The sequence below is a fragment of the Cyberlindnera jadinii genome (genome assembly GCF_001661405.1).
Source record: "Cyberlindnera jadinii NRRL Y-1542 unplaced genomic scaffold CYBJAscaffold_2, whole genome shotgun sequence".
Lineage (NCBI taxonomy): Eukaryota > Fungi > Ascomycota > Saccharomycetes > Phaffomycetales > Wickerhamomycetaceae > Williopsis > Williopsis jadinii.
Window position 1 is genome coordinate 534,901 of NW_017963653.1, and position 25,612 is coordinate 560,512.

Below are 25,612 nucleotides of genomic sequence, written 5' to 3' on the forward strand. Positions count from 1 at the left end.
CACTGAGAATGGAAAGGAGAAGGAGGAAAAACACAGAGGGAAAGCAAATAAACAATCACACAGTAAAGGAAGGATAGCAATATAAGCACAGGGGTTGCACACGCCGGTAACGACAGCACGGAATGAGGATATACTACATCGGTGTACTCAAGAACACGAAGGGAGAGAAGGCACTTGAGCTCTCCTCCGCCAAGGACCTGTCTGATTTTGGGTTCTTTGAGAGGAGCGGTGCTGATCAGTTCATGACGTTCTTCTCGACGACGATTGCGGAGAGAACTGAGCCTGGCAAGAGACAGAGCGTTGAGGAAGGTGAGAAGTACATAGCACATGCGTATGCAAGATCAGAAGGGCTCTGTGCGATCCTCATCACGGACAAGGAGTATCCTGTGAGACCAGCGTTCACGCTGTTGAACAAGGTTATAGATGACTACATCACAGAACACCCTCCAATCGAATGGAAGAATGCCACCGAGGCCAATAGCAAGTTCGGATTCGCACAGTTGGCCAACTACATCAAGAAGTACCAAGATCCATCGCAGGCGGACTCCATAATGAGGGTCCAACAGGAATTGGACGAGACCAAAGTTGTCCTGCACAAGACCATTGAGAGTGTGTTGGAAAGAGGTGAGAAGCTGGACTCCTTGGTTGACAAGAGCGAGTCCCTGTCTGCCAGCTCCAAGATGTTCTACAAACAGGCAAAGAAGACAAACTCCTGTTGTATCATTATGTAACTGCTGGCCACACATACGCTCCTCTGGTCTTCTAATATTGTTTTTTTTTTGCTGTCCGGCTCACTCTATGTATTTGGTACTCGCTATATGTACACCTGCACTTTATGATTCTTCTCCGGCACCCCACCAGTGCTGCTCTAATTAGTAAGCGTCGTTTCATGTTATTTGCATTTGATCGAACGACCCTTCACCGTCGTAAACCGTCCAATGCAATAGCCTTGCACCGCTGTGTATAAATAGGCCAGGTGCACTGTGAGGGACGTTGTAGAATGTTCGGCCTCGGCATCTCCTGCACGTTTTGTCAGCGTTATTTGGTTGGGCCACTCCTAATGCCGTTCAGGCTATCCGATAGGACCTGTTCCTCATACAATTGAAGGTAGTAATGGTTAGAAACACCGTAGCGATGTACCCGATTTACAGATGTCCTCGCTGCATGTGACGTGTAAGGATCTGTTTCAGACGGAGCTGGTTGCTGTGGAGTGGTTTCTTCTACGGCTATGGTATGTAGTTTACGTTTGTCCGTTAACTTCTGATGCAAGCAAGATTGGATTATAAATCAGGAGTATTAGGCTGTACAAGTATATAAAAGGAGATGGTTTCCTCACTATTGTGGGAAGCTTTTCATTGTAACACGCATCGATGGAGATTACACCTTCATTACCAAGATGCCATTTAGAGAATCATTCACGCCAGTTGCGCTTAAGGACACAGATGTGTTTAAGCCGCTCAAAGTGGGCTCAAATACCTTGAGCCATAGAGTGGTGTTGGCGCCATTGACCCGTATGAGAAACGTCAACCACGTTCCAACAGAGCTGATGGTTGAGTACTACAGACAACGTTCTTCAAGAAGCGGCTCGTTGCTTATCACAGAAGGTACCTTCATCAGCCAACAAGCTGGCGGTTATGATAGCGCACCAGGTATTTACACAGATGAGCAAGTTGAGCACTGGAAGCCAATCTTCAACGCCATCCATGAGAACAAATCGTTCGGTTTCGTTCAACTCTGGGCATTGGGCAGACAATCCATTCCAGCAGTGTTGGCCCGTGATGGGCACAAGTTCGTCTCTGCTAGTGCAATCTACATGGATGATCAGTCTAAGGAGGACGCTGTAAAGGCTAACAACCCAATCCATGCTTTGACAAAAGAGGAGATCAACGAATACATTGAGAACTATGTCCATGCTGCAAAGAACGCTATCAAAGCCGGCGCAGATGGTGTTGAACTACACAGTGCTAATGGTTACCTCTTGAACCAATTCTTAGACCCAATTAGTAACCAAAGAGCAGACGAATACGGTGGTTCCATTGAGAACAGGGCAAGGTTTACACTCGCTGTTATTGACGCCTTGATCGAAGGTATCGGTGCTGAGAACGTTGGTGTGAGGTTCTCACCATTTGGTGTGTTTGGTACGATGTCTGGTGTTGCTGAACCATCCATTGTTGCCCAATACGCATACGTCTTTGGTGAGTTGGAAAGACGTGCATCCAGAGGTCACAGATTGGCATACATCCACTTGGTTGAGCCAAGGGTTTCTGATTTGAGATTGCCAGAAGGTGAAGGTGTGGCCGATGCTTCAAATGATTTCATCTACTCAACTTGGAAGGGCGTCGTCATTAGAGCTGGTGATTACGGTGTTCACCCAGAATTGGCTAAAGCAGACGCTGCAAAGGGACATTCCCAAACAGCAATTGCTTACGGCAGACTGTACATTTCAAACCCTGATCTTCCAGATCGTTTATACAATGGTGAGAAGTTGAACGACTATAACAGAGGTAGTTTCTACCTTCCAAATTCGACAGGGTATACCGACTATCCAACTTATCAAGAGGCTATTACAAATGGATTCCCATCAGATGAGAAGAAGACAGATGGTCCATCTTATAAGGATGCCTTGACTAAATGATTACACTCCGATGATACGATTTCATAAATTTCATATACGATAAAGCTTATAAACCATTACTTTCCTTCCTGTAGTTGGCCCGAAATGTTAGAGAACCTTACAGATCAGTGTAAGATTGAGCTGACTTTCTAATGCCAATACCTGCAAAGGAATGCATAAGTGTGAACTTGATACTGATGCCTGTAGGACTCTACTGCTGCATTAGCTGCGGTAGATATTCACTGTTCAATGATCGGCGTTCATTAAGTGTTCTTGGTTCTCATCCCCCTTGAGTGTGTGGTTTGGCGGATGTCTCAATTGGAAAGAACTCAATATTGGGAAGCAAGTAGTGACTGATAAACTGTTACGATCTTAAACTAGACAGGAAGTACACTGGTTTATTGGAGCCACGGATTTCTCACCAATATACTGGATCTAATCAGAGGTAATCAGGCCGTACTAAGTTCAAGAATACGAGATAATGAGATATTGCAGAAAGAGATGCCTGCTGAACCAATCCTCTACCAGTAGTGATGAGCGTTTCAAAGTCGGATGCTTGCATTAGCGTGAAGGGGAGCAAGGAAGCACGTGACACTTAATATCATGTTAAAGGAATGTTTATCGTGTACTGGTAGTACTTGCTTAAGAAACACAATCATAAACTCTTCAATGTAATGTGTCAACCAAAGCATTATCTTCACGTTGTTTCTGTTGAGTCACGTGACCATCTCACTAAGTTCCAAAAAACGACCTCGGTCAGGATTGAACTGACGATCTCACGATTAACAGTCGTGCGCCTTAACCAACTTGGCCACGAAGTCATTATTCTTACTCGTAAAAACTGCTAATTTAACACATTGCTCATGCGCTAGCAAACCCTACAATCGCCCTCATCTCTCGAAGCTGATCACTACGTTCTCCTTCACTTCAAACCGTTTCTGATACCAAGGAAAGCACACATCTGAGACCCACCCACAATCAATGTCACGGAATCCGTTGGTGTCTGAATCTGAATCGTCCAGCGCATGTGCCTCGCCGGCACTTCAATCTAGTGAGAACCTATCAACTGTCTCACAGATGCACGTTTCCTCTCCTAGGGATATCATAGGACCTAATGTGGACGGAGAGTTAAAGTCATCTGGTGAGCAAAAGACGGCTTCAACAAGGACGAATGAAGGATCGCATTCGAAAGTTCAAATTCAATCAGAAAGCGAGGATGAGGATGAGGATGAAGAAGAGGAGTCTGACCATTACATTCGAAATGAAATGCTCAAATCAAAGATCACTACAGCTGCATCTATAATGATTGACAGATTACCTCCTGTCACAAAGCAATTGGTAGATAAGATCACAGAGCCATCCAGCGAGAAGATAACCGTACGATGTCAACCCATTGGCTCAACCCCTTCGTTAACCCCAAACGTCTTCAAAATCTCATACCACCAACCAGTCGCTACGCTACACAAATTCATCTTGAAGAAGCTGAAGAAGTCGTTACCAAAGGGGACATCGCTCTATATATACGTGAACAATTCGTTTGCCCCTGCGCCAGATGAGATTGTGGGGTGTCTATTTGACCATTTTGCCAGTGGTGAAGAACTTGTTGTCAGTTATTGTACCGTAGTAGCATTTGGCTGAATGAATTGGTTACAACGCTGGTTTCATCACACCAGTTGATGACGGGGTTATCCTGAAGAGAAGAGAACAGCCACAGCCACAGTATGTATCGCGACATTACATGGTATTCATCAGATGGGCTTCATGAGTAGTGCTGGTGAACTTACTGCCAGGGTGTTTAGAGGTGATATGCTGGCATTACACGCTATATTCTCAGTCAACTATGCTTAGCTTGATTCAACTGGACTCTCAATTCCCATGCCTACGGAACCATTGTAGAAGCACTCACACACCACAGATTACACACATTGTAGGTGGTATATACTCCAGCATCCTGCGTGTATTTATCCGTGATAAAGAATAAACGTTTATCCGACCATCATCTCCTACAGAGTCTCCAGCTATATCGTGTAGTCCCCATCACTGTTGTAAACTCACAAAGTATGGACTCATTAATCAATGGTTCGGTGTACTTCTTTCTAATCCCGTTTATAGAGGCCCTGTGCAACTGAAAAGTTGCTCGTTGAAGCCACTTCCCTGCGGACCATCACGGGTATAAAAATACGACCTATTATCTCTCTCCTTGCTTTGTTCTTCCTCACAATCACTCAATCGCTAGCAGCGTTAATACAATTGGCTTGAACAATGGCTACATTTGCAGAGAAGAGCTTTGACTCTAACAACTATAATCAAAACAGGCCCAAGTACCCGCGTTCCTTGTACGAGGCACTGTTCGAGTACCATGACGGTGGTAAGCACACAGCTATCGATATCGGTTGCGGCCCTGGCACTGCTTCATTCCAGCTCCTGCAGTACGTTGATAACGTCATTGCCACTGACCCTTCAAACACCATGGTTACCACGGGTCTCAAGTCGATTACGCCTGATGTGAAGGACCGTATTCGATTTGAAGTGGCATACGCAGAGGACCTTCACCAAGTTGTCCCTCAAGACGGTAGTGTGGACCTGATTGTAAGTGCCGAGGCACTACACTGGGTAGACCACCCCAAATTCTTCAAGGAAGCCTCGAGGATATTGAGATCTGGTGGAACGTTGGCGTACTGGGCCTACATTAATCCACGGTTTGTCGACCATCCCAAGGCCACCGAAATCTTTGATAAATACGAGTTTGATGACCCACGTTACCTGAAGACATATTGGAGCCAGCCTGGAAAGGGCATCTGTACAAACTTCTACAACGACATTAAGGTCCCCACGGAGCTCTTCACAGACATTGAAAAGCACGACTACATCCCCGGTGAGACGAAGACCCACACGGCGTTCTTCCTTGGTGATGAGAAGTTCACGCTGAAGAAGCTGCGTGCAAATATCACAACCTGGAGCGCTACCCATAAATGGAGAGAGCAGCATGCCGGTGAAGACTGCGAGGACATAGTGGATCTACTCATCAACGAACTGAAAGACACTCTTGGTTGGGATGACGATACAGAGGTCACCATGGAGTATGGTACTACCTATGTCTTTGTGAGAAAACCGTGATTGCCATGTTTCTTTGTTGATAATTTACATAGTTTTCAGCCATATTTGCGCCAAATGTTGATGATGTAAACAAATCTCGAAAATGTAAACAAATGTGAACTCTTCTTGTACTTTCTCAACCAGCTTTGATCCGACAAAGAGCGCTCAGATGACCAGTAAGAGGTCCTCCATCGTACCAGAAACGGTACCCAGAGACTCATTATCCCATGTGGTGCTAACGCCATCGTTAGCGCCCTATAAGATCCTTCTTCTTGCCTTTATCGCTGCGTATTGTGCTGGTATACTACCGAAGAAAACACATCGACCCCTCCTTGCAACCATCGTCAAGTACATCGAAGGACCAGAGGCATACGGTGAGGAGCAGCAACGGCGTGGTATTCCGACTCTGCGAGGTATTCTCCATGATATCACACAGGCCTGTGTGGCGGCTGATGCTCAAGATGGAGAGCATAACGCAAAGGACATCGAGGCCAGGGCATTGCACGGGTTGTGGACTTTGAAGTCGCTTGACTCCTTGAACACTTTCATGACGCGTGCCAAATCACTCGTTGTGAAGAATATGGCAGCGGGTAATGCGTTGATTTCGAAAGTGAAGAGTAATGAAAGGCCAGCTTTTCTATTGACGTCGGCAAGCTTCTTAGGTAAGTTTGTCATACGGTGCACAACAGTGTACGAAAGCTTGGAGTACGACAAGGCGAATCTCCTCTGGTCTGGGTTTGTCAATTTCAGACGTGAAAGTATGCCAAAGGTCAACAAAGAGGAGTTTGCTGCTAGATATTTCCCTACAGATCCGAATGATGATCCATCAGTTCTCAAATCAATCTTACAAAAGATGAGAAATGGTGAAACCAATCTCACAAAAGATGTCATATTGGTCTCACAAGAGGACCTTTCTCAGCTCGTTCATCATCAACTACAGCAATTAGAAAGACATGGTACATCAACCCCACCAAAGTTGAAACAGATCTTCCAAAATATGGCCCAAGTGGAAGCTGGTAAGATTCCCCAGATCCATTATATCAGGTATCTAGAATGTGTTCGTAAACAGGACTACGAAGGTGCGTTTAACTGGCTCCATAGGTATTTTGATTACAGGATCAGTACTAGAGAGGGCTCGTTTTACCATTATGCCTTGTTATGCCTTGCGTCTCTCCACGCTCATTTTCATAACGATGGTGAAGCAATAAGGGCCATTGAGGAGGCCATAGCAGTCGCACGTGAAAAGAAAGATTTGGATTGCTTGTCATTTCTGTTAACCTGGCTGTTTAACTTTATGAAGGATAGGCCTTATCTGGAACATGACTTTTACGTGTCCAATGCTCAGTTGATCGAATTTCTCAAGAGTCATGCCGATGTTGGTACTAAATCATTACATTCAATGGCATATCAATCGGATGCTGCGTTGTTGATGATGGAAGGTGGCCCAGTAAGCATGACATTAGAGTCTTTGACCAAATCTTTGTACATAACGCTCAACGGATCTGATGATTCATCTACTTTTGGTACATACTGTGCACTCTATTCGTCCTTCTGGTTCCGACAAGGAAATTATCACTTAGCAGACGTGTACGATGAAGTTATATCAAAGCTGACTACCCATAAATCAGAGCAAGTGAAGGTTGGGATCCGTAAGGCACATCTTCTTTTCCACCATGGGGAAATGAACAAAGCATTTGAACAGTTGGTAAATCTGAAGAAGAATCTTCCGTCAGATGCTAACCTGATGAAGGACTTATTGACACATGAGGGTATTTTAACTGTGAGATTGTTGTTGAACACCAATGAACTGGACGAAGCTCAGATTTGTCTAAACAGACTACAATCCCAAACCCATATAGGAGTTGATATTGAAGGGACTCTATCAGAATTAGAATGTGATCTTGAAGTTAAATTGGGGAATCTTGTCCAAGCATATGAGATGGTGAACGAACGGTTAAGAACATTTGCAAAAAGAGGATCCACCACGTTTTGGTTTCTAAGATTCAACATCCTAAAGTGTCAAATACTTTCAATGTCCTCGTCACCCGCGCGCGCCTTAAGTGCGTCGATACAGTGCCTTAACTCTACGCTCTCATGTGGTTATTCAGTGTTGATATTACAGGCCACAGTCCAAGTTTGTTCTGTGTTGTTTAAACTTTCTCAATTCAAAGATTGTGAAGAATTGCTCTCGGCATCACTGCAAATGTTTGAAGGCAACCTCAACGTACAGTTAATGGGTGAACTTTACAAGCTACTTGGGTGCTCACTAATGGAGTTGCACTTCACCGATGATAATCTTGATAGGGAGAAAAACATTACAAAGGTTATCAAATGCTTCGAATTGGCTACCGACAGATTCAGATCTATGGGTATGCTAAAAGACTCTTGTGACTGTCTCGAGCTCCAATTAAACTTTGGTCGTCGTATCGGTAACCATGATATTGTTAACCATGTTGAACAGGCACTTCACAAAGTCAAAATGATGGACAAAGGCGCTGATCACCTTCATATGTTTGGCGCACAACATAGCTAATTTTACCTATACGGAATTTCTACATTTCTGATCAAGTATTATATTCGTGAAAAGCCATTTAAACCAAATAAGTAAAACCACTCTGAACGGTACAAGATCTTCAAACACAACAGATTGTACATTGATATTATACGTTTAAATGAAGGTCTCGTATGGAACTGGAGCCAAAGTTTGTGGGATGTTACCCTCGGTGGAGATAACTCTAGCCTCTCTTGGCTTAGCTGGTTGTCTCTTCAATTGGACAGCCTCACCCTTAGCCTTGGCCTCAACTCTCTTAGCAGCGTTAGATTTAACACGGTCCAAGAACTCTTGACGACACTTGGAGTGCTTAACGTGCTCAACTCTCAAGTTAACACGCTTCTCGATGTAACGGTTACCAACAATCTTGTTGATGATAACACCAACAGAAGACTTGGTGATGTTGTAAACAATACCAGTCTTACCGTGGTAGTACTTGTGTGGCATACCCTTTTGGATAGAACCGTTGGCCTTGATGTCCACAATGTCACCAACCTTGTAGGTCTTCAAGTAGGTGGAGAGAGGAATAGTACCTCTCTTCTTGAAGTCTCTTTGGAAGGCGTATCTAGTACCGGATCTGTAACCACGACTGTATTAGGTGTGTTAGTAAGTCTGTGAATAGTTGATGGGAAGAGAAAGTAGAGATCGTAAGGCCCCTGTATCTATGACTGTTGCTTTATTTCCAAGGTGTAACTGAGAGGAACGTGTATGTGGGATATTTTCGTTATTGGTGCAACTCTTCGCATCTCCAATCATTGTTACTTGATGATTATCCACTCCCTATAGAACTTTTCACCATGGTTTGATTATCACATTGTATCACCCTCTCTGGTACCTCCATTGAAACGCATTTTATAACTTCAAACATGACAACTCATACATGGTCTCTCTCGTCTCATTCTTCTTGCTCATATCTCATGATCTAAACATACGATTTACCCATCTTTGATGTACTTTAGTGTTGGTGTTACTTCAGCTCTTAAGTGATGTTTGGCTTCAACCAAATTAAATTTCAACTTTTTCGCACTTTGCAGCGAAGGGAAAACGCTTGGTGTTTGGCTGTGACTGTGGTTCTAGCACAGTGTCGCGGAACTTTCCATACAACTTGCGGTGTAAATGTGTCACCAACCAGGACAATGAGTATAGTGGTGTTTGGGTTTTCTCTAAATATATTGTGTGGAATTTTTCAGCGCCCTAAAGCCCTGGTAGTGCTCACGTGATATAAGGAAAAGGGCTTCATCCTACTTGGATAATCTTAGAGTGCTCTCATTACACATTGTTTATTTCTTTGGTGAATTGTTGACGTTTCTTCTTTAATTAGTTGTCTTCGTAATTATAGGTTCGTGTAGTTGCATAAGGGAATAACAGAAGGTCTCCCATGAGCACATTGGAAGGGCTGTTTACACTGTGCTAACTTCTGTACTAGCAATTGGCATTCAAATTTGGACAGTGTTTGTCCAAACATTATTGCACTCCGACATGCTTTACTGTTAAGCAACAATGTTAATATTGTTGGCATGGCCTGCATGTTCAAAAACCAATCCTGGTGTCTGTTCAGTGATGTGAGCTTGACTTTATCCTGCAAATCGTGTGCGTATTGCATGATGGAACGAACTACGAACGAGTTATCATCATCAACTTTACAATGCATCAACTCGGGCAAATGTGTAAAAGTCACATTCCCAGATTCGTTGTTTGATCTAGCTGTTGTAAATTTTATTCCCCAATTCTCTAACTCTTTGGAATATGTGTTGAGAAGTTCTAACGCCCCTAGTGGTGCATCAGCACTGACGTTAGTTTTCAAAGGTACTGCTAAGGACTGCGTTGATTGGGATGCCATCTCAATAAGCTGCTTGTAGAGCTCCTCTACTCTTATTCGTTCATCGCACGCATGCTGGTCAACGATGTATAGTTTCGGTTCAACTTTTGATTTAATTAAGATGAACTTATCATCAACTTGAGCTATAACCGAGCAGTTCGTTAGTAAATCCCTCGGTGTCTGCTCTTCCTGTTTGATGGTCACAGCATCATCAGTATTGATATCAAGGTCGTCATTATGTGTTATCAGCTTACGTCTCTTGATCATATCTTCAAGTCTTTGAGGAAGTTCATTAGAATCATGACAGTCATATGAGCTCGCATATCCAACAGTACTCGCGAGCTCTTTTCCTTTTGAAGATTGAGCCTTTCTGTTGCTAACTGTAGCGTCTTCAATCACGGTACTCTCAATTTCTGATCTGTGTGTTGTGTGATCTTCATTCATCTGCCCCCTATGTAAAGTCATATCTCTGAAATCACAAAATATCTTATGAATACCACTGATTGCACATTTGAGTTCCTCATCAAGCAACATTGGTTGACCATTTTCAAAGTTTCTGATAGCATTGTCACTCCAAACGTCAACAATTGAAAGAGGGTGTTTACTATAAGTAGACCCAACTATGCTAGCTCCTTTTTTACCTTTTCTTGGTGACACATTATTCGTGGTCAAAGCATGTTCAATGTGCCCCTCCGTATACTCAAACTTGCCACAGGATAGCTCTTTCCGTACTTGTTCACTTAATTGAGAAGTGACTCTCCGGCCATTTATAAAAACGAACTGAAAAGACTTTGTTTGTAGAGGTAGTGTACTTATCAGCACAGACTCCTTTGAAGAAGTAGAAGTATGCGTCGCATATTCAAACCTGCCAGCAAGTTCCATACCGTACACTTGATTCAAAGTATCACACCAATACTTCGCAAGATCGCTTCGACACCTTGGAGTCACTTGACATATGGAGCTCATTTGGCCCGATTCGCTCTCCCTCGCAACGGTTATCGCTAATTTGGGGTTCCCCATAGCATACTCAAACACGAGATCCCTGATCTTCTGCAGTGTCTTTGACTCCTGTAGCTGCTGGAGGTGCTTGAATCTCACAGGTGTATTGTGGAACATCTGCTCCACCCGAACCTCTGTTCCCGATTCTCCTTCAATCCTTCCCTCGTCAACTTTCACACACTTAATGACCCTCTCTCCGTTATGGATCCTTGTCATGTAACTACCGTTGAACCCACAACTTCTTGTCTTTATCGTCATAACGCTGATGCTACCAATAGAACATAGTCCTTCTCCCCTGAACCCTCGGCTAGCAACCTTGGACACGCAGTCCACACTCTGTACCTTTGTAGTCATGTGCCGCTCACCAACACGACCAACATCATCCGGATGAATGCCACATCCATTATCTCTGACGACCAGGCCCAGTCGTCCAATATTGACCACCACCATCATTTCCGTCGCCCCACTGTCCACACTGTTCGCCATCACCGCATCCAACGCTCCAGGCAAGTCCAGAATCACCGCCAGAGACCTCACACGCGAGGCAACCTCGCCGCTCAGCAGCCGAAGCCTGCCGCCGTGTGGAGAACTTGCCTTTGTTGTCATTTGTTGTTGTTTGTTTTCCTGTTGATGAGAATTTGTATCAAAATCAAAACAAAAAAGTACTGCGAAATACCACGCCCAACTTCCACACTTTCCACTCGTTTACAACTACGGTTCCAGCTCAGAGAGAAACGATGTCGCTACCAGGACTTTCAAGCAGTGCTGTTAATGTGAGTACTCGTCTCATTTTGGCGATGAATTGATTCAGTTTTGGCCTACTAACACCTTACTCCAAAGACATCACAGGCGAATGAGACTGTTGACATTGGCGCTAGAGCAGAATGGCGTATTGAAGTTGACCTGAAGGACACCGTCACCGTGAAAGTGACCAAGGGTATTGTTGAGGTTTTCGGCACTGAGCTTGCCATCGACGTTGAGTACAAGTTCACGGGCCAGAAGATCGCCTTCTACTCTCATGAAGGTGGCCAGTTGGAGTACTCTGGGCCATTGGTTTCAGAGTATGTCTCTGAAGAGACACAGATGTCGGCTTACTTGAACTTCCATTTTGCACTGTGTAAGATGAGAGAACAGGACGTCCGTGGACCGAGGGTTTTAATCTTGGGCCCAAAGGACTGTGGAAAGACGTCGTTGGCAAAGATCCTTGCATCCTACGCGTCTCGTATGGACTATGAACCCATGATTGTGAACCTGAATCCATCTGATCCGGTATTTTCCATTCCAGGTACTCTTACTGGTACGCCAGTGAGTGATATCCTCGACGTGGAGGACGGCTGGGGTCAAACATATACAACAGGTGTGGCACCGTTGCACCCTAAACAACCTACTGTGAGGTACTACGGTTCACCAGATATCCACGAGAATTTGAAATTTTACAAACATAACGTCTCAAGATTGGGTGTCACTGTATGCAGCAGGGTTTCAGAGGATTCCACTATGAAGAAGAGTGGTGTCATTGTTGATACCCCACCTTTAACGATAAAAGATGTCGAGATCATTGAAGATGTCATCTCAGATTTTGAAATCAATGTGATGGTTGTCATTGGGAATGAAAGGCTATTCATCGATCTCAAAAAGAAGTTCCAGGCGAAGTTAAACGTGGTCAAATTACCCAAATCTGGCGGATGCGTCGAGAGGGACGATTCATTCACAAGACAAGTGCAACAGAGATCCATTAGGGAGTATTTCTATGGAACGCCAAAGACGGTATTATCGCCGTACACAGTGTATGTCGACTTTGATGTTGTGAAGGTCTACAAACCCTTTGTTGATGCCGGTGGGTTGATTTCCTCTGTATTACCCATTGGTGAAGATGGGTTGGATAACGAAGAGAAGAAGCCTGATCCACTGCTGCAATCTCTTGAACCTTCATCTTCAAGTCTACAGCATTGTGTTCTTGCTATACTACAAGCTGATAAGAAGAGTGACGAGGACATTATTCTGAGAAGTAGTGTACTTGGTTTTGGAGTGGTTACTGATGTTGATGATACAAAATCTAAATTGCGCATATTGATCCCAGTTCCAGGAAGGCTGCCAGACAGAGCCATGTTGCTCGGATCATTCCGCTATACTGAATAAGAAGTCATGGTTGTTGATAAAATACATAACGAAGTAACCGATAATACGTATAGTGTGTGGTTTATGCTCTTTTTGTCTACCTCCACAGGAGAGCTTAGTCTCCCTTAACGATGAGCTCCTCCGGTGCTCTCTGTGCGTACTCAGTCCAACTTCCGTCGTAGACCTGAACACCACCTTTGTTGTAGCCAGCAGAGTCCAATGCTGCTTTCAAGATGCAAGCTGTGACACCAGTGCCACACATCACAATGACGGGTTTATCCTCAGGAATCTCCAACTCCTTAAAGATCGAAACAAGCTGATCCTTAGGCAAGAAGAGGTTATCACTGTCCAACACTCTAGAAAATGGTAAAGACTTCGCACCCGGAGCGTGGCCACTAGGTAAGCCTGGCCGTGGTTCAGGATCCTCTCCTGTGAATCTCCCCCTAGATCTCGCATCCAATATTGTATACCCGCTTCTCTTGGATTCATCAGAGACGATATCAAGAACTTGCTCGAAGGACAAGACACCGTCGGAATCAAACTGTGTTGATTCATAAGTGGTTGGCTCAACGGAGCCCACGTGAGACGTCTCCAGTGGGTACGAATACTTTTGGTACAGAGGGAAGTTGTTCAGGAGGTAGACGTTATCATGTCCAAACATCTGGAGCGTCCAGGCAACCCTCGGTGCACTAAAGTTGCCCACTCTGTCGTACACCACCAATCTATCACTCTTTTCAATACCGAGCTCGCCCATGGACTTGTTGAACTGCTCGACAGGTGGCAACATATGTGGGAACGAGCTCTCGTTGTCCTTCACGCCGTCAAGGTCAAAGAAGCGAGCGTTGGGAAGCCTCTCCTTCTTGAACTCAGACACAGGGTCTCTTGGGTTGTTAGGCATGTACCATGACCCATCAATTGGCACAACACGGGCGCCCAGACGGGAGCTCGAAAGCATTCCTCTAAACGCAAGAGGCGTGATGAGCTGGATGGTTCTCTTGTTAGACATTTTTGTCCTTGTTGGCCTATGGAATGGTACTGTTCATACACTTTGGTCGTCAGTCTTGAGAGGCCTCCTAAGGAGGGGCCCGCGCGCAATTCTCGATAGCGCAGCGTGTACTGGGGGCTGGGCTGGGCTGGGTGTGCGGGCCCGGACAGCCCACACCGAGGGGCTCACCCCAACACCCCCTCCCCCGCGAAAGGAACTCACCATGTGCCCTCCCTCACCGTCCAGCCCTCGCCCTCCAGGCCTTCTAAAGTTGATCTTATCGAGTTTGTCAGCAGTGCTCCTTCGCCCAGCTGGTGTCAATTGACACTGTGGCACCTCTGACAAGACTAAACCCCCAAGCTTGCCCTGTAAAACGCCAGTGCTTAGTCATGGCCCTGTCCTAATATTCATTCCGTATACTGCAACCAATGGCGGGCCACAAAAGTCATAGATTTGTGTTACTGTCCACGTAAACTGTTATATATTGCACTTGCTTGCTCCTAACACCCGTGGTGAGTGTTGATCTGTAGTCTTCTTCTATCAAGGCCGTATACGCTGATCAAAAGAGCTTTACGATTTGCTTCCAGGAACATTTGCTATCAAACGGGAAGGTCGTGTCGATGCAAGAAACGACAGCACAGGAGTCGGTCCAGTCAACAAAGGGCTATAGATTAGGAACGGTGTCCAGCATTTTGGGTAACGATAAGAATCTGAATAGCTTGGTGCCGAGTGATAGAATGTCCAGGGGGAGTGGCCGGTCTGGGATGAAGAAGTTTGCGAAATCAATGTGGTTTGACTGGAATGCAAAGCGAACAAGCACCTCCTCCGTTTCCTCAAACAATACAGTCTCGCAAGTTGTTGATATGGAGCCTTTGTCGTTCTCGCAGAGGTACAGACTTCACCACCATCGTCATTTCACTCAGCACCAAGATATCCAGCCTCTGTTTAACAACTCTGAAGCCATGGAGTTCAACCCGTGGGAATTGCATTTCAATGCGTTAGACCTGTCAGGGAGGAAGGCTCCCTTGAGTGAGCTGACGCTGTCAAATGGGTTGGTTCAATTGTCTTCAAAACAAGGTACAGACGTGTCGAAGATCCTGTTAGGATCTCCATCTAACAATTATAACGAAGATGGCACAGTAGTTGGTGCTGACAGTGTACCTCAAGTGGAGAACAAATATGTGGAGAACCCCGTACAGTTACGAGGGAGAAGGGTACTCCTCTTGAAGAACATTCCACCATTTGTTGGTATCAAATCAGTTATATCCCAAGTATGTGGAGGTCCCTTACAGAAGATAGTCGTTCAAAGTCAAGGGCAAGAGTATACCAAGCTTGAAGCATCACAAAGGTATTCACCGTATTCGAGACAGCACCTGTCCATTGAACTATGGTTTCTCAGACCTGACGATGCACTGGCCTTTTACCATTATACCAGGAGCGGGCTCTTCCTTATTAATGGGTTTCACCATTACCTCGACTGGTCGCCGCAGCATATTCCCCTGACTTCATCAACTGCAACAGGCGAAACGGTTTATCATGACCCAGTCCCAAGCGATATAGAAGAGCTCATGTCCAAACATGAGGCTACTAGATGTTTAGTTATTAAGAAGTACATCAGAAAGTCCAGAACACAAGCAAGGCATTATCCGTCGCCACTTGATCACTTCTCCGCCTTGGATATTGCATCCATAAAGAAGCACTTTGGTGAATTTGGCGATATCGTTGAAATTACACCTATGGTTTCAAAGAAGTTGTGCTTATCGATCCATTATTTCGATGTGGAGGCTGCAATCATGGCAAAGGAACTGTTCGAGACCTCGGGAGATGAACTCAACTGCCAATATAAGGACTGGAATATCTTCTATGGGAAGGATCCCACGGATAAACCAACAATAGAGGTGTAACAAATGGTGAATTGTTATTTGAGGCTGCGGATGAGTGATTGACGCACTAATATGCACTGTTTAAAGCAAGATCGGAGAGTTGGTGTGTGGATGTTTCGGTGTCCGGGTGTTTCGGTATATGTCCGGATGTTGCTTACCAGTACTATTACGAGTTATCATAAGAACCGTTCAATATATGACACATTTCTTCCTAAGCACTCCCAAATAACATAAGTTTTCACCACTACAAGTCATGAAACAGGTTGTATATCTAAAGATCCCTGTCAATCGTAATGGATTTGTGGATCCAGTAAACGTTCGTATTGACCCAATTGATAGCTGTGAAGTTCTCAATACTAACAAGTAATAACGTGTAGGTCAACTGGACAAGGGATAAGGAAGATCGCCTATGGAAAGTTTTATCGAAATCTAAGAGGACAGAGGTCAATTGGGACGCACTGTAAGTTTTGTTCGTTGTGGAACCATAGTGTCTTTGTCGTCATGCTAACAGTATAGCTCAGGAGTAAAGAGTTTGATGTTGGCGTTCGATTCCTTCAACAGCAGGCATATTGGCTATATGAACGAGAGTTAGAAGGATTAAGATTCAAACTACAACAGGAGACTGCACTGTCTTCAGATACAATCAAGCAGAATCAACGAGCCGAAAGTGGGATGAAGAAGGAGGATATATTCCATTCTGGGAAACTGTCCAATGCTAGCATTCCAAATAAGGATAGAGTTCAAGATGATTCCTATGAAGATGAGAAAACAGGTACGAGTTCTGGTGAAGACGAAGACGAGGACTCCATAAGTGAACTCCAACAAGGATCAGTACTGCTTCACAAGTCACGGATCCTCTCAAGGGCGCCGCCCCGTTTCCAAGACATCAATGATGATAGTGAAGACGAGGAATTGACACATATCCAAAAATCATCAGACAATAACCACCTGACTACAGAGAGTTCTACTTCAAACTTGTCATGTATGTATTTGACTATTTTGATCTTTACTCATCTATATGTTGTTATTCACAAGTTTTGGTTATGGCTCTCTTACTGACACAATTATCTAGCTGTTAGTATAACAAAATCCGCATTGGAAGAGGCACTGCTCGATAATGCTCACTTCTAAGCAGAGTCCATAGCTCTTTCTTCACAACACCTATCACATGCACATTGGAAGAACCAATTCTCGTTCAATGTCTTTTGGCGATACTCAAATGGCTCTTCCGATATCTGGAAATAGTCTATGCATAACTGTTCACCTTTCTCAACGTCCTTTATCGTTGTAAAAGTCATCATATTTCCATCTCTTGTCTTTTTCAGGTTTGGTCTACAGGAATGGTTGAAGTAAGATGCCTCAGGTGAAAGCATATAACCCAAGAACTCTTTCTCCTCTGACGAAGATTCATCAGTTATTTGACGTATTCCAAAGGCATTTCCATATTCACGTCCGAAAATCAGTCTCAGAGATCCAATAGTGAGTAAAGGTTGTAAATACTCTGGTAAGGATAATCTCAAGAATTTGTACACTAAGGTTTGTGATTTGAGCAGTACAGGGAACCTGGTGATCTTTTCCAATTCGTTTGATTGTAAATGTTCAAACAATTCGGAGGACTTATGGTGTGTATGAAGATTATAAAGCACAAGAGCAACGAATCTTGCACTAGCATATTCTTCTTCATTAAGCACTGGTAATTGATTCAGTCTCTTGGTCTTCTTCATCTTTGATATCTTGTCATCCCACTCTGATATTGAGACCCATTCTTTTCCAATGATCTCTTTGCTGATCTCGACGTTGTTGTCCTCTTTCTCATGGGACTCCTTCAGCTTCATCTGGAAGTTCTGCAGCATCGACTCATATGTCAGCGTTAGCTCGTTATTTGGATCGAATTGTGTCCAACGGTCGAGGCATCCTTGAGAACAGAACCATAACCCAGCACCCTGGAATTTCCTCGTCAATTTGACACCATTCTCCGGTGTGGGTACCTTAAATTTGCAATATTTACCATACTCATAGTGGAAGCAATAGGCACAGACTTCTTTTCTAAACTCATACAGTACTGTAGCCCCAAATGCGCTCTCTGTCTGAAGAACTGTAGTGTTCTCTGGGATGTCCTTAGATGCAAAACACGCTCTACCTCCCCACTGGGTCTGTCTAACATCAAAGAGGTCAGACACTACAATGGTGGTTGTTTCAGTGGTTGCCATGATCGTCAATGGAGCCACAGTACGAATCAGCTGGTACACTGGCACGGAAATGAAGAGGGTATTAATGACAAAAAGGTCGAATAAAGCACTGGTATGAATTGAAAAAGTTTCGGTCGAGATGAGCCAAAATGAATGGTTAAATGACCTAATTCGGTACATTTCCTAAAAGGGTTTGAAGTGATGTATCAGAACCGGTTTGTTGATTTCAGAGGAGTTAAAAGCAGATAACTGAGCTCTTTGATGGGGATTTGAATGTTTTGCAATATGACTATTACTATGTCATTGAGTTTCTGAGCCAATTGATTATTGTGATCTCTTCAATAGAGCATGATGTACCAAAACCTGTAGTCTTATACAGATATCCATTTACTCTCCTTTAATGCGGAACATATTCTGGCTGCTATAGAAACTATCCCACTATCTCCAGAGAATATAAACTGTGTTTGCCAACGGCTAACTTAACTGCTGATCTTGTCCTTAGGAAGCCAAGGCCTTCTTTCATCTTCAGCGATGACACCGACCGGGCGGATTTTAAAACTTCTCGGAAAAAATGTGTTGCAGCGTCGGATAAATCAGCTGTCAAACTTCGAAATGTTCCAACCACAGCAACCTCCCCGCCCATACATTCTCATCAAACAAAGCCCCGCCTAGTAGAATAAAGCTTCATAAAACAGCGAGAGCAAGAACAGAATGAGTGAATTGACCATTGAAAGCATCAAGAAAACTGAGTCCGAATTGCTCCTAGACAGCGTTGACAGTGACGCTATCTACAGCCTTGGAGCAAACGCTAGGAAATTTGCAAACAAGGAGTTCCCAGGCCGTGATATCGTTATAGATATCACAAGTGCTACTGGCAATACCCTTTTCAGATCTTACATTGGCTCAATCCTCCCAGACAATGAGCAATGGATTAAGAAGAAGAGAAATACTGTTTTCAGGTTTGGCATCTCTTCAAAGAGATTTGGATTGGAACTCGCAGCGAAAGGTAGAACACTTGCAGACAAATCGCTGAGTGATTTGGAGTATACAAACTATGGTGGTGGGTTCCCATTGAAGTTGAAATCTGCTCCAGATTTTGTCTTTGCTGTCTTAACAGTTAGTGGATTGAAAGAGCACGAAGATCACCAGCTCTGTGTTGATGCCTTGAACTATCACCTGACTGGTGGTGTTTGATGACGTTAAGGAATATCTTATTTTTGGCCTCTTATAGCCTTACCAATCAATGATTTTTGTCAGTTCTTTATTTTTATCTTCAGACTCTAGAAGCTGGCTTTCAACCTTGATCCTTTGGAAGTGATTAGGACAATCATGAGACTCACAATTGACGGAGATCTCACCGCTGCAGCTTCGACAAACAACCAACAGATCTTGCATCATCCTCTGTGATTTCTTCAACATCTGTACTGAATTCAGCAGTGTTCCTAGCTCATCCTCCTTACACTGAGCGCAGAGTCGGCTACTGGATGACCGACCGCAAGAGACACACCGTTTTGAGAAGAACTTGATGTTGCTCTGTGCTTTCTTGGGCATCTCGGTATACCATGATTTCACATCAACACCAATAAGGTTGAATATCCTCTCTAGTGGTGGTATCAACGTTTTCACAATGTAATACTCCGCGTCCAATTTCAAACCTTTCTTCAAAAACTCCTCAGGCGATCTAGCACGTTGCCGTAATATAGATCCAGGCTCCTCTATTATTACATATGGAACACGTTCTTTATACTCAGGCTTGGCTCTTTCATCTTCCTCCATCTTCTTCTCACTCACAATAGCTCCAGGTGGTGGGTTCTTGTATCGACCAACTTTCACTGCACGAGCAAAGCAGAAATCCTGGATACAAAGGTCGTTATTAATGATTTTCTTGAACTGATCAACCACGTACTCTTTAATCTTGGTGATGTCTTGTGTCTCAAATAGCGTTCTGAGACATTGTTCGACAATGTATTGCTGCGCTGGGTATCCATCTCTCCGGACCGTTTCAATTCCTTTGGCATCGAACTTTGGTGGGATTCCAAGAGTTTCGTAAGAGTATCCAACGTATCTCTTCTTCGCCATCAGCAAGCAAGGATGGTACACCTTTTCGAATTTTAAAGTAACTGGGTCTGGGTTTGACTTGGTAACTGCGCTGGCCATCTCATTCCCAATTCTGAACGCATCTTCCATACTTCTCCCGGGCAAGTATACAAATAAACTATCAGTATCGCCATAAACAACTTTAGCTCCCCATGATGGTTCGGTTTCAATCATCTCAACAGCCCTCTCAAGAGTTTCTCTGCCTGTCTGCACAATGGCATCAGCAATATCAGAGCAAGGCATACGTCCAGAGAATGATGCCGAAGTGTATCCATACGTCACATTTGCTGTGAGCTTCAACGCGAGCTGGCGATTGTCATACAGCTGCTTCATGTTGGCATCCAAATGCTTCATGGTAGCTTTCACCATAAACCTAGTGTCTAAGATATCCGTCAACATCTTTGCAATCAAAGACTTTCTCACTGATGCGTTGACGAACATCAGTCCGTTGGGACTAAGTGTGATGTCGTTCTCCAAAAGCTTTAGCAATCCAGGAGGATGCTTCACCTTCCCCGTACCAATAGGGTTGGTTCCCTTTGAATAGTTCTTGAGCCTTCCAAGTAGTGTGGAATAGCAGTAGTTATACGCTATAATGATAGACGGGTAAAGCGATTGGAAATCAAGGACCACCAGCGGGCTTTTGTAATACGCAGATATTGGCTCCATCACAAGCGGAATACACTCAAGAGGTTTCTGATTGCGAACTTGCTTCTTGCTGGGACTCAACATCATGAAATTCTCCGCTTTGGCTATACGGATCATCAACGATTCCACTTTATACTGTGACCCTCTATAGAACACATCAGTGAAATCAATACCAATCATACGAGCTTCTTCTGTCGCTTTGGAGATGATGTCTGCAGCTTTCATAAGCTTGAAATCGATCTCAACTCGCTGTTTGAAGAACTTTATGATATCGATGAAGTTTGACTGCCACATATCAGTTAACAGTCTGTGTGTATAGCTTGGGATTCTCTGGTGCAGTAAATGGAATGCGACATGTTCAACAGAATTTTTGGATAAGTTCAGTGACTTCAATGACCTCCATATATTGATAACGTGTCTTCCGCAAATCTGGATGCTGGATGTGTGGGTATAGCCCCAGTGGTAGCCCATTTTGCTTAATCCCTTCTTTGAACACCGTGATAAGTCACGGATGAACTCGTAGTCAAACTTGGACCGAGATCTATCGATGAGGTACCCCCAAGATGAGTTGTGCACTTCATATCCGGACAGAATGTCAGGGTCGTATTTCTTGACAAGTTGTGCAAATGATTCTATCATCTCAAACTCATCCGTGAATGAATCAACTCTTGTTTCTGGTATGGGTCGCTGGTCTGTAGTTAGAACACCTTCATGGATAACTTCCCCGTTACTCAATTTCCAAAATATGGCCACGACAGGGTCTTCTGTTGGATTTGGCTTCAAATCATCCCTTGTTCGTACAAATACCTCCACATAAAGCACAGATAACTCGTTAAACCCATTTGGAAGTCGTTCCATATCTTCTTGAGAACCAAATTTGAATCCTCTTTTGGCCCTAACTTGAGAATGGTCGTTATAAGATGTGACTTCCGTAAGATCTTTTGCGGCAGGTGGCATCTTTGTATATTTCCAAGATTGAATTCTTGATGGATCTTTTGATAAAACCGTACCGTGTTGTTCAATAACCAATGAACCATCACCAAGAGGAATTTGCTTCAAATGGCTCAATAATTTAGACTCCGGGTTGAACTTCTTCCCTGCCTTAATGAATGGCTTAGCTGGAAGATCGCTGTAAAAGGGGTCTTGATATTGAATCTCTGGCAACCCAATCTCTTTGAAGTCTAGGTCAGTTGGTGGTGGCTTTGAGTATATGTATCGATGGTTTCCGAACTTCACTGAGGGTAAGCTTTGTAGAGAATGCTTCAATGATTGAGATCTGAGTGATTCTGATAACCGTCTCTTCTTGAACCTTCTACTGAAAAACTGCGTCAGTTGTAAGTCACTAATCTCTCCAAATGTTATCTCTTCTTCCTCTTTACCATCTTCCATGGACAGCGAGGGCCCATGTTTTGGTCCTTCTTCTTCTTCTTCTGCTGGCTCATCCACTTCTAAATCTTTTTCAAACATGTCATGGAGTATATTTGTCTGGTCATCTTGTTGCTGGTAGTAAACATCGTCATACTCGTTATATTCAGCCTCATTGGTGACATCCTGCTGTTGTGACATTATGTCCAGTTCAGGCTCATAAAACAACTCACCAACGGCTTCAAATGACGTTGGCAACGATTTCAGAGATGGATTCTGTTTCACAAAGTTATTGAAATTGAGCTGCTCACTACCAGGATTCAAGCCCTTGATGTAATCAAATAGCAACTTGTTCTGGTCATCCTCAACCCATTTGACGTCTGGGGATCTCATTGTTGGCTTGGGTGTCAAATAAGCGGGTTCACCAACTATTTTCCTTTGAAATTCACCATCTTTCCACAGATCTTTAGTACTTTGGATGTATATGAACTCGGGATCGATCTGCGTGAACTTCTCCACGAAATCGTGATGCAAATGGCGTTCTTTCAAGTCCAACCTGTTCAAGATATACTGAGCACAAGTATCAATCTCGAGTGCTGACCTTCCGATTCTCGGTACTTCAACAGTATGGTACCCCATCATGTACTCCACGAGTTCATCAGTTTTCAGGCTCTCGTCTGCTAGTACAGGCAGTCTAATGAATAGCTCCTGAAGCTTTAGCCACCCACATCCAAATAGGTTGAAGTCGCTGAGAAACTGTAGCCCATAGGGGATATGTGCACCGAAAACCTCATACTTTTTACCCAGTGCACCATCTCTCAAGAGGTCTGCCACTCTGTTGAGATAAGACGGATTCAGCAAGTAGATCTTGAAGAAGGATGTATACCCAACATGATAGCCATAAAACCTTGTACCTTTGCATATGGAGACGTGTGCGATGTACTTTAGAGATACATCTGACCTATCCCTTGGCTCTTCATCCACATCACCACATTCACCCTCCACATGCTTCTTTCTCCTTAGAGACTCTGCTACAACGGCCTCCAACCTCATCTGTAACGATAAGCAGTCCTCCTCTTCATAGGGGATATAAAGGTATGGAAACACACCATGGATGTGCGCCAGTATCCTATGACCTGTGGGTAAGCTCCCATAGACCCTCACAACAGGCACATGGTGGTAAGCGTTCCCACCAGCGGCCTCGCTTTGCGATGATGGCGATGACGTCCTGTCAAAAACTGTTGGAGTTGACTGGTAGAAGTCGTAGTTGTTGATCTGGACCTTGAACCCCACCTCCTGAGTATCACCAGACGTGGCTAGCAGCTCCTTCCTTTTCTCCATAACATCACTGTTGTGCTTCAACGCCTATTCCAACTGTGGACTCTCACCGTTTGTTGTTGTTTGTTGCTTGTACGCTGTTGCTGGCGCGACGGATGTTTTCCCTCATCTCTTGCACTTTTGCATCATCACCAGCGAGTAGTAAAGGGAAGGCTCTGGACGCACAATGAAACGGTTTTACAGCGTCTCTCAAAGACGATTCACGTCCTCTGTGCTCAGTGCGATCTCACAAGGCTCCAAGTCCGAGTTTGAGAGCTCCATAAGCTCAAATGGTGTTCTTGAAAGGCTATGGCGTACAAGAGCAACCCTACCATCTTCGCAGGCTAAGACCGATGATATTGTGAATGCAAGTTCAACGCTGCCGATAGTCCTTCGTACTAAAGAAGCTGTGTTCCATGACGTTGCGAAGGAGAATGCGAGCCTCGAAGGAGTGGCTCTCAAGGTGAAACAGTTCACTACTTACTTCAAGTCTGTGATTTACTTCTATAGAGTTGGTATTCAGAACGTATGGCGTAATCGGAAGGAGTCAAAACTCATCAAGGAACGCTATAACGTTGAAGTTGTGACTACTGGTGGTAAAGTCATCAAGAGACAGATACGTAACGGGAAAGATATGGTCAATGCGCTCGTTTCCCTGGAAAACTTTGAAAGAGTGGAACAGGAAGCGTTGAAGGTTGTTGATCCGAGAATTGTACTGAACATTACAAGAAAGGAGTTTCAAACTGTCTTGAGAACTGAAAAGGACTTCTTCAAGATACCTTTGTTTGCATTGATCCTGGTTATCTTTGCAGAGATGACTCCATTGTTGTGCTTTCTGGTTCCTGAGATCACCCCGTCCACCTGTGTATTCCCAGGGCTGATTAAAAAGATGAATAAGCATGCTACTATGGCACAAGAAACATTGTCCAAGTTACGCAAAGAGCGTTACTACGATGAGTACTACTCCAAAGGTGAAACTATCTTCCAAAGTGTGGAAAAGTTGCCAGATGATGAGCTCAGGTTACTAGCGCAATCTCTCAGGTTGACTTCGAGATACGTTCCAATAGGACTATACCCAGCATCAATCTTACAGAATAGACTCATGGATAAGTACAACGAGATCAAAGTCGATAACTATTTCCTTGTATCATCAGAGGGACAGAATATGTGGAGTTTGAACAAGAATGAACTTACGAGAGCTTGTCTCGACCGTGGCTTGATCGATTTTACTAAGGATGATTTAACCCACATTGGTTCGCATGAGTTGAGATTGAGATTGTTCTTCTTCTTGGGAATGTTTGAGAATGAGAAGAGTATAGGCAACGTTGGTCTATTTGCGTTGAACTTCTTAAACTTGTCGGAGTCAGTTCACTTCAACACCATTAAGCAAAAGGATGCACATGAGTTAAACCATTGGTGGGTAGAGGAACATAAGGAAGAGATCAAACACAGCTCAGAGAAGTCAAAGTGAAATATGGTATCTATTATCGGCAACCATTCTATTTATAAAACGTTATTCTACAACGATTAGGTCCTTTATTCTAGAATAGTAAAAACAAACGTGTATCAAAATATGTAAGTGTAGTGTATGGAATAATAAAAGGGGATTATGTGATGCAACATTGCATAAGTATCGTTAAAACAGAGTTGTGTATAGCATAGAATGTACCAAAATGTATGTGTGTATGTATAATATATGTATCAAAAGAATTTTGCAGCCAGATGAAGGAGGCGTAGAATGACATCCAGAAGCGGAGTAAAAGATCCTCACTTATTTCGCCTTTTCCTTATAGCTCTCAAGATGGGCTTCTTCCTCTTTAACCTCGGTATGGATATGGCCAGGAGCATGTACCACCTTGCCCTTACTGTCTTGTGTACAAGGAACAATTTCACTGAACCATGAATCGTTGAATATATCTTCAAAAGTAGCACGA

General features: G+C 43.9%; 14 protein-coding genes and 1 non-coding gene across 15 annotated transcripts; 9 read left to right on the plus strand and 6 right to left on the minus strand.

Annotated features, from left to right (window-relative positions):
* Nucleotides 1-71: 71 nt before the first annotated feature.
* Nucleotides 72-853, plus strand: YKT6 (palmitoyltransferase YKT6). The gene has a single exon (XM_020214349.1). It carries the CDS (start codon nucleotides 123-125, stop codon nucleotides 729-731), a length of 609 nt encoding a protein of 202 aa, XP_020072385.1. The 5' UTR covers nucleotides 72-122; the 3' UTR covers nucleotides 732-853.
* Nucleotides 854-1,396: 543 nt separating this feature from the next.
* Nucleotides 1,397-2,635, plus strand: OYE3 (NADPH dehydrogenase; the record flags this gene model as incomplete). The annotated part of the gene is made up of 1 exon (XM_020216799.1): nucleotides 1,397-2,635. One exon carries the CDS (start codon nucleotides 1,397-1,399, stop codon nucleotides 2,633-2,635), a length of 1,239 nt encoding a protein of 412 aa, XP_020072386.1.
* Nucleotides 2,636-3,361: 726 nt separating this feature from the next.
* On the minus strand, nucleotides 3,362-3,435 carry CYBJADRAFT_t38. Its single transcript has one exon. It is a non-coding gene; the product is annotated as a tRNA-Asn (tRNA).
* Nucleotides 3,436-3,542: 107 nt separating this feature from the next.
* Nucleotides 3,543-4,605, plus strand: ATG12 (Atg12p). The gene has a single exon (XM_020214350.1). The coding sequence runs from the start codon at nucleotides 3,596-3,598 to the stop codon at nucleotides 4,250-4,252; it is 657 nt and encodes a 218-aa protein (XP_020072387.1). The 5' UTR covers nucleotides 3,543-3,595; the 3' UTR covers nucleotides 4,253-4,605.
* Nucleotides 4,606-4,785: 180 nt separating this feature from the next.
* On the plus strand, nucleotides 4,786-5,805 carry CYBJADRAFT_166093 (class I SAM-dependent methyltransferase). The gene has a single exon (XM_020214351.1). The coding sequence runs from the start codon at nucleotides 4,877-4,879 to the stop codon at nucleotides 5,729-5,731; it is 855 nt and encodes a 284-aa protein (XP_020072388.1). The 5' UTR covers nucleotides 4,786-4,876; the 3' UTR covers nucleotides 5,732-5,805.
* A 57-nt stretch (nucleotides 5,806-5,862) lies between these two features.
* On the plus strand, nucleotides 5,863-8,332 carry APC5 (anaphase promoting complex subunit 5). The gene has a single exon (XM_020214352.1). It carries the CDS (start codon nucleotides 5,880-5,882, stop codon nucleotides 8,241-8,243), a length of 2,364 nt encoding a protein of 787 aa, XP_020072389.1. The 5' UTR covers nucleotides 5,863-5,879; the 3' UTR covers nucleotides 8,244-8,332.
* A 46-nt stretch (nucleotides 8,333-8,378) lies between these two features.
* On the minus strand, nucleotides 8,379-9,204 carry CYBJADRAFT_160780 (60S ribosomal protein eL21; the record flags this gene model as incomplete). The annotated part of the gene is made up of 2 exons (XM_020213555.1): nucleotides 8,379-8,850; nucleotides 9,194-9,204. 2 exons carry the CDS (start codon nucleotides 9,202-9,204, stop codon nucleotides 8,379-8,381), a joined length of 483 nt encoding a protein of 160 aa, XP_020072390.1.
* A 265-nt stretch (nucleotides 9,205-9,469) lies between these two features.
* Nucleotides 9,470-11,609, minus strand: MLH3 (mismatch repair protein MLH3). Its single transcript, XM_020214353.1, has one exon. It carries the CDS (start codon nucleotides 11,563-11,565, stop codon nucleotides 9,595-9,597), a length of 1,971 nt encoding a protein of 656 aa, XP_020072391.1. The 5' UTR covers nucleotides 11,566-11,609; the 3' UTR covers nucleotides 9,470-9,594.
* A 176-nt stretch (nucleotides 11,610-11,785) lies between these two features.
* CLP1 (cleavage polyadenylation factor subunit CLP1) lies at nucleotides 11,786-13,565 on the plus strand. Its single transcript, XM_020213276.1, has 2 exons — nucleotides 11,786-11,852; nucleotides 11,920-13,565. The coding sequence occupies exons 1-2, from the start codon at nucleotides 11,817-11,819 to the stop codon at nucleotides 13,216-13,218; spliced, it is 1,335 nt and encodes a 444-aa protein (XP_020072392.1). The 5' UTR covers nucleotides 11,786-11,816; the 3' UTR covers nucleotides 13,219-13,565.
* TUM1 (thiosulfate sulfurtransferase) lies at nucleotides 13,313-14,203 on the minus strand (the record flags this gene model as incomplete). Its single annotated transcript, XM_020212524.1, has 1 exon — nucleotides 13,313-14,203. One exon carries the CDS (start codon nucleotides 14,201-14,203, stop codon nucleotides 13,313-13,315), a length of 891 nt encoding a protein of 296 aa, XP_020072393.1.
* A 716-nt stretch (nucleotides 14,204-14,919) lies between these two features.
* Nucleotides 14,920-17,124, plus strand: SSP2 (Ssp2p; the record flags this gene model as incomplete). The annotated part of the gene is made up of 4 exons (XM_020213556.1): nucleotides 14,920-16,080; nucleotides 16,328-16,381; nucleotides 16,443-16,525; nucleotides 16,587-17,124. The coding sequence occupies 4 exons, from the start codon at nucleotides 14,920-14,922 to the stop codon at nucleotides 17,122-17,124; spliced, it is 1,836 nt and encodes a 611-aa protein (XP_020072394.1).
* Nucleotides 17,125-17,192: 68 nt separating this feature from the next.
* SET6 (Set6p) lies at nucleotides 17,193-18,275 on the minus strand (the record flags this gene model as incomplete). Its single annotated transcript, XM_020212516.1, has 1 exon — nucleotides 17,193-18,275. The coding sequence occupies one exon, from the start codon at nucleotides 18,273-18,275 to the stop codon at nucleotides 17,193-17,195; it is 1,083 nt and encodes a 360-aa protein (XP_020072395.1).
* A 690-nt stretch (nucleotides 18,276-18,965) lies between these two features.
* CYBJADRAFT_160786 (uncharacterized protein) lies at nucleotides 18,966-19,448 on the plus strand (the record flags this gene model as incomplete). The annotated part of the gene is made up of 1 exon (XM_020213557.1): nucleotides 18,966-19,448. The coding sequence occupies one exon, from the start codon at nucleotides 18,966-18,968 to the stop codon at nucleotides 19,446-19,448; it is 483 nt and encodes a 160-aa protein (XP_020072396.1).
* A 39-nt stretch (nucleotides 19,449-19,487) lies between these two features.
* REV3 (DNA-directed DNA polymerase) lies at nucleotides 19,488-23,642 on the minus strand (the record flags this gene model as incomplete). The annotated part of the gene is made up of 2 exons (XM_020212072.2): nucleotides 19,488-22,338; nucleotides 22,390-23,642. Coding segments are annotated over 2 exons (4,104 nt in total), but the record flags the coding sequence as incomplete, so codon positions are not given.
* A 223-nt stretch (nucleotides 23,643-23,865) lies between these two features.
* On the plus strand, nucleotides 23,866-25,149 carry PNT1 (Pnt1p; the record flags this gene model as incomplete). Its single annotated transcript, XM_020217054.1, has 1 exon — nucleotides 23,866-25,149. The coding sequence occupies one exon, from the start codon at nucleotides 23,866-23,868 to the stop codon at nucleotides 25,147-25,149; it is 1,284 nt and encodes a 427-aa protein (XP_020072398.1).
* Nucleotides 25,150-25,612: the final 463 nt, after the last annotated feature.

Bases quoted from the DNA above. Each gene is read 5' to 3' on its own strand.
- YKT6 (XM_020214349.1), top strand. From the start codon at position 123: ATGAGGATATACTACATCGGTGTACTCAAGAACACGAAGGGAGAGAAG.
- ATG12 (XM_020214350.1), top strand. From the start codon at position 3,596: ATGTCACGGAATCCGTTGGTGTCTGAATCTGAATCGTCCAGCGCATGT.
- CYBJADRAFT_166093 (XM_020214351.1), top strand. From the start codon at position 4,877: ATGGCTACATTTGCAGAGAAGAGCTTTGACTCTAACAACTATAATCAA.
- MLH3 (XM_020214353.1), bottom strand. From the start codon at position 11,565: ATGGCGAACAGTGTGGACAGTGGGGCGACGGAAATGATGGTGGTGGTC.
- APC5 (XM_020214352.1), top strand. From the start codon at position 5,880: ATGACCAGTAAGAGGTCCTCCATCGTACCAGAAACGGTACCCAGAGAC.
- CLP1 (XM_020213276.1), top strand. From the start codon at position 11,817: ATGTCGCTACCAGGACTTTCAAGCAGTGCTGTTAAT. The intron at 11,853-11,919 runs GTGAGTACTCGT...CTTACTCCAAAG, and splicing joins TTTCAAGCAGTGCTGTTAAT to ACATCACAGGCGAATGAGAC.